The sequence below is a fragment of the Psittacula echo genome, assembly GCF_963264785.1.
Source record: "Psittacula echo genome assembly, chromosome: 2".
In the NCBI taxonomy this organism is placed as follows: domain Eukaryota; kingdom Metazoa; phylum Chordata; class Aves; order Psittaciformes; family Psittacidae; genus Psittacula; species Psittacula echo.
In genome coordinates, this window is record NC_137737.1 from 111227927 (window position 1) to 111234279 (window position 6353).

General features: G+C 43.3%; 1 protein-coding gene across 4 annotated transcripts in view; it reads left to right on the forward strand.

Annotated features, from left to right (window-relative positions):
• Positions 1-5324, forward strand: part of GREB1L (GREB1 like retinoic acid receptor coactivator) — a gene marked incomplete at both ends in the record, with an annotated part of 57808 nt that extends 52484 nt beyond the window's left edge. For all 4 annotated transcript variants that reach the window (XM_080611099.1, XM_080611100.1, XM_080611102.1 and 1 more), the window contains 6 exons: positions 478-643; positions 1594-1821; positions 2839-2980; positions 3278-3478; positions 4622-4760; positions 5161-5324. In XM_080611099.1, coding sequence (XP_080467225.1) covers positions 478-643; positions 1594-1821; positions 2839-2980; positions 3278-3478; positions 4622-4760; positions 5161-5324 — 1040 coding nt within the window. The remainder of the gene's footprint in view (positions 1-477; positions 644-1593; positions 1822-2838; positions 2981-3277; positions 3479-4621; positions 4761-5160) is intronic.
• Between the last annotated feature and the right edge of the window lie 1029 nt (positions 5325-6353).

Genomic DNA, 6353 nt, shown 5'->3' on the forward strand with positions numbered 1-6353 from the left:
CGCAGTCTCTTGAAAATGTCCAGTCTTCTCGGTATCTGCCTGCTAGATTTACTCATGTTGAAAAAGAGACATATTGATTTCTTTTTAAAATAGAAGAAACCTGGAGAGGGACTTCTTACAAGGGCATTTAGGGACAGGACAAGGGGGAATGGCTTTAAGCTGACAGAAGGAAGAATTAGATTAGGTATGAGGAAGAAATTCTTTACTGTTGAGGGTGCTGAGGCACTGGCACAGGTTGCGCAGAGAAGCTGTGACTGCCCCATCCCTGGCAGTGTTCAAGGCTTTGAGCAACCTGTTCTAGTGGAAGATGTCCCTGCCCATGGCAAGGGGTTGGAACTGGGTGATCTTTAAAGTTCCTTCCAACCCAAACCATTCTATGATTCATGAAGTGTAATGACTGCAGATGTTGATGTAACCTTTCTCTGGGAGGAGAGAGTGATAAAGTCTAACAAAGGTCTCCTGTTGGTATTTTGTCAGGTGCTGCAAGGTTTCTTATTAAAGAGCTTTCCTACCACAATCTAGAACTAGAACGGAACCGCTTGGAGGAACTGGGAGTCAAGCGCCAGTGCGTGTGGCCATTCATCGTGGTCATGGATGACTCCTGCGTCTTGTGGAACATGCACAGCGCCCATGAACAGTCGGGGTAAGTAACCACCCAGCACTGGGGTCCCTGCTCTGATTCAGACAGCAGCACACCTGAGACTTAGGCTAGTGTCTAGCATCTGACAGGATATTAAAGACCAGATGACTGGAAAAATTGGGCTGCTGGAGCTGCTGATAATGTACTTGAAATATTGCTAAGCAAAAGCAGCTTTCAGTAGTGGCTTTGATGTAGTAACACCAGGCTGCCTGTCCAGAGGGCCTCACAGAAGACATTATTCATTCAATTGTGACTCAGATAGCTCAGGAACTGTACACCTACACATTAGCTGTATTGTCTAAAATGCACAAAATCAGCTCTTTCACTCAGAGCCGTAGGAAGGCTCTAGATTTGTCTTGTTGACCGCCAACATCCAACCTCCTGCTGTTGAACACTTCCACCTGGCTCTAGCCTTACATCCATGTCCCACAAGCCGAACCATCAACAAACCTCTGCTTGTGCTTGCTCTTTGTTTAAAGCCACTCTTGCTTTTAGTGGCTATTTGAGTGATTTCTCAATGTGTTACTTCCATGATTTGGTTTGATTCAATTTATGTTTCTCAATGAAAATAGTTTATTTTGGGAGCTTTAGCTTTTTAGAAGGCATTAAACTCCTGAGCTTCTCAGTGTGTGTGCTGTCCATTATGGAAAAAATAGCCTTCCAGAAATGGTGCGTAAAGCAATTCCTTTTCCCTTTCTACATTGCTCTGTAAGACTTTATTCTGCTGAAAGGCCCATTTTCTCATAATGACTAAGTTGATGGGCAAGATTAGTTGGCTATTTTTTAACAGATCTCCATTAATATATATATTTTTACAGTATCTAAACACTCTCAACTGTTAATGGAATTTCTTTGTTCTTTGTATACACTTAAATGTGTTTATATATACTCAGTGTATGTTATATAAAAATCATAAGCATGGTTTGTATGTGGTGTATGATCATGTTTTGCAGCCAGTCACTTGAGCCTGGGGGTTCTAGCAAGAATGTGTCGTTGAAGAGTGTCCTCCAACACATTGAAGCCACCCCCAAAATTGTTCATTATGCAATACTGGGTGTTCAAAAATGGAACAGCAAGCTGAATGCCAGGAAAGCAAAGGCTCCATTCTCCAGGTGCCACGTGCATGATTTTATACTGCTCAACATAGACCTGACCCAGAATGTGCAATATGATCTGAACAGGTAAGCAATATATATATATATATATATATATATATATATATTTGACTGAGGAAGTGTAGCCTGTCAGTGCAAGATTTCCAGTACCTAAAGAGGGCCTATAGAAAATTTAGGACAAGGGCATATAGTGACAGGACAAGGAGAAATGGCTTTAAACTGAAAGAGGGGAGATTTAGACTAGATATTAGGGAGAAATTCCTTACTGCAAGGGCAGTGTGATAATTGAAGAAGTTGCCCAGGGAAGTTGTGGCTGCCCCATGCTTGGCAGTGTTCAAGGCCAAGTTAAATGGGGCTCGGAGCAACCTTGTCTAGTGCAAGGTGTCCCTGCCAGTGGTAAGGGGCTGAAACTGGAAGAGCTTTAATATTCTTTCCAACCCAAACCATTCTGTGATAAGCTGGGGTCTGGTGTGGCTTCTAGAGCTCTTGATTTCACATTCTCTGGCCAGTTGAATCATGAGATGGGAATCAGCCCACAGAAGTGAGCAATTACATCATAAATAGCGCAGGATAAATGTTACTTCTCAGCTGCTTTGTCTCCCATAGCCAAATATTTGTCAAAGCCACATTTATCCTGATTCCAGTTCATCAAAACTTATGTTATGTAAAACTACCTTGTTCAAAAATGGAGTTTGGTCACTGCAGAGCTGCTCTCAGTTCTAAAATATCTATTAAAAGAAGTGCTAAAAAGAAAGGGAGAAAAAAGGAAAGAGGGGAGGAAATGATTGATGTCAGCACATGATGAGGATGAGAGGGCTAGCCAGGCTTGGTGTATGGGGAAGAAGCATACAGACACACTGAAATGTGAAAATTTGTTTGGTTTTAAGATGACCACTGCTGCTTTCCTACACTGGAGGAATGAGTCTTCAGAGCCGTGTAGAGAATTTGTATAGGCACCATATCAGACAGTCTCCAAAAGCCTCTACTGAGCCCATTCCAGTGCATTTCAGAAGCAGTAGGGTGAATGTTCACACGCAGCAGCCACACTGCTGGTTTAGTGAGGATATTGTGCTTAATGTCTAGGTATTTCTGTGAAGATGTAGATTTCAATCTGAGGACGAACAGCAGCGGCCTCCTCATCTGTCGCTTCAACAACTTCAGTGTCATGAAGAAACATATTCAGGTTGGAGGACAAAAGGACTTTGTTGTTAAGCCTAAAATCATGGTGAGTGTGAGTCTCTGCTCTGTCATACGGAAAGGGTAAAATCAGGACCTGTTTCTCCTAGAATAACAAATTCTCTAGCTTTTTAGATTTATTGGGTGTTTATTTGACAGCTGACATACCACAGGCAAGTTGTGTTGGATCTGGTTTTATAAATTTAAGCACAGCTACAAGTTTCCAATGTTTTCTGGTTTGTGACTTTCAGTCCTTGCACTTGACTTGTCATGGCGATCCCTTCCGCAGCTAGAGGATGTCCTGCAGAAAGTAGGTGGAGTAAAAGGGGCTCTCCTTTCTTTGCAGGTTTCAGACAGCCTGGCACCAATAATGCCTCTTCAGTACATCTGCGCCCCTGACAGTGAACATACCTTGTTGGCGGCCCCATCTCAGTTCCTCCTGGAGAAATTCCTTCAACATGCAACCTACAAACTCTTTCCGAAGGCCGTTCATAACTTCAAGAACCCAGTATTGGCCATCGACTGCTACCTGAACATCGGGCTTGAGGTACAAAATACTTGAAGGGATGATGGGGACAAGTCAATGCAAACCTTTACTTCAGCACCCTTCTGTTGTTGAAAACCCCATCTTTTATGAACCCTCAGTAGCCAAGGTAGTGTTTGAAGACTGGTCTCAAACAGTGAGACTGCTGTTGAGCTAAAGGACTAACTCCACTGGAAGAGCTGGTGGTAAAGCCTCCTAGCTGGCTGGTGTGGGTAGAGACCAGTGGTCTGCAATGGATCGATGTGATTTGCAAAGGAATTGGACACATCTGTCTGAAATAATATTTCATATGATGCAAAAACCCCACAGTGATGCTGTTCTTGATAGAATGCGGTGTGCTGCATAGTCTGTACAAAAACTATCCCCACAATTTTTTAGGCCACTGTCCTAGCATACAGCTTTTTATTAGCTGTGTTTGATTTGTCTCAGCCAAACTTGCCTTGGCTGAGAGAGTTTCTGATGCAATCCGTGATTCACTATTGTGAAGCTCACCCTTTACAATGCAGCTCTTGTTTCAGATGCCTTTCTTTTTATGAACCTGGGTTTCTAGTGAAAAGTATGCAAGTATGTCTTAGATGTCTGTAGGTAAGGCGACCAGTTTGAACTGACTCTGAAGTGGGATGAAAGCCTAACAAGGGCTTTGTTCTGGGAAATTTTATGGAGGTCAGTGACAAGATACAGGAAAAAACCCTTTGATACAGAACAACCATCACAGCACTGAAACACAGGAGCACGCCAATGCTGGGAACCACTTAGGTGATGCTTGCGGTCAGCAAGACGTGTGCCAGCGTGGAGGAGCTCAAGCCTCAGCAGTTGCAGTACTAATGAAATTGCTTACTGTGGCAAATGTCTCCTTATTAGAACAACCTCAATAATCTTAACAGTTGTTATAATTCATATAGAAGCAGAAAAGCAAACTGAGTTACAGAGGACCCTGAAACAACATGTTTCAGTGCCAAGTTGAATCTAGAAGTTTGTCCCATGTGTTATTTCCCAGGTGAAGTTTGCTTGATAATGCATTCTCATTGGATTATGTTTTGACCAGCCCTAGCTGACTTGCCTGTTATCACTAAGTTATATTCCATTCCACTTAGTCATCCTTTCTCACCCAGAAGTACTTCCTTTTCTTTTCTCCTTCTGTTTCAGGTGGCCATATGCTATATTAGTTCCAGGCCACACTCAGTCAATGTCAACTGCGAAGGGGTGTTCTTCAGTGGCCTGCTGCTTTATCTCTGCGACTCCTTTGTTGGCGCAGACCTCCTCAAGCGGTTCAGGTTTCTGAAAGGTAATCTTCTGGCTTTGCTGAGCTGTCTGGGTGCCTTCCTGACAAATAATAACATGGAGAAAAAAGGGAAGGTAGAGGCATAACCAGCTTCATTAAACAGGTCTGGAACTTTCACAGCTAGTGCTGCCCTTGTTTTCAAAAGAAATATGTGCAGTGTTTCTTTTGGGACTGTATAAAATTTCTGTTCCTGTCAGTAGTAAGTGCAGGTAATTGAATCACGGAATGGTTTGGGTTGGAAAGGACCTTAACAATCACCTAGTCTTACTTAACCTCCCCTGCCATGAGCAGGGACAACTTCCACCAGACCAGATTTCTTTAAAATAGCTTAGGAAAATTACTGAAAAAAAGATCAGAGAGTTGTTATTGTACCCTGAGAATCTCACATGCTTTTCACTTGAAGGTGCCACCTTGTGTGTCATATGTCAAGACAGAAGCTCACTACGGCAGACGATAGTCCGGCTGGAGCTGGAGGATGAGTGGCAGTTCCGACTTCGAGATGAGTTTCAAACTGCTAACAGTAGTGATGATGAACCTCTCTATTTTCTTACTGGACGCCATATATAAGCTTTGCTAAGACACCGCTAAGAAAGAAAAAAGAACTTTTTGTTTTTAAAAACAAGTACAATCACTGTGGAGCAAAGTGCAACCAATATTTATCTAGACTGCTCGAAAGGATTCCCCACAATTCTGAAGTAGGCTTTAGTCCTAAGGCTAAAATTATCACGTCAGTTATGATTTCAAGGATCCTGCATTCCAGTTATTTTCACGTCAGCCACAACTGCTGACCCTGATCACGCAGCCAGCCAAGATGTAGGATCTGAAAAGAGGACATAATTCGGTTGAAGAAGAATCCTTTTTGTATTCAGCTGAGGTAGGGGAAGAAGAAGCTGCTCTTGGCAGCTGCTAGCTTGAATGTTACATGAAACGCAACCTAGCACGTGGCATTTATTGAAGCTGTATGGGGGAGAGCCCACCATGTCTCTTCAGCTTCGTGCTGCGGTACAGGAATACTCAGGGGTTTGAAACTACACTATAACATAGATATATGTATTAAAAGGAATAGTCTTGTTTTCTGTGCAGTGTTAGCTGAAAATTTGTAATTGTGTATGTATTGAAACTGTCCTTGGCAAAATTTCCACAGGTGTTCAAAGTTTACTACTTAAACCTGAACAAATCAGCAAATGCATGGCAGGCACTGGGCACCCCAGTTCTCCTTAGCAACCTTAGTCACCCCATTTAGGCACCCCCTCCTCAGTTCTGGGGACAAAGCAAAAGACTCCTCATAGCTGCTCCCACCCAGTTAGAGTAACTTGCCAGCAACTCACCTACTGTTCCTCACTTTCCTCAAGCATTCTGAAAACCTGTGGGCTGTCCTCCTTTGCATGTGGAAATGAGTCCTCCTGTACATTGGTGCCTCAGTGGTGGGCCATATGCAGCTCACTCACCATGTACTTTTTGCTCAACTCCAGCTGGCTGCAGCGGCAAGACTGGGTCTGTTGAGTTGTACCTATTTGTGAAGCAGCATACCAGAAGATGTGCAAGGAGGGCAACGTGCCTGAGCTGGATCTGAGCAAACCAGAAGGTATCCCACAA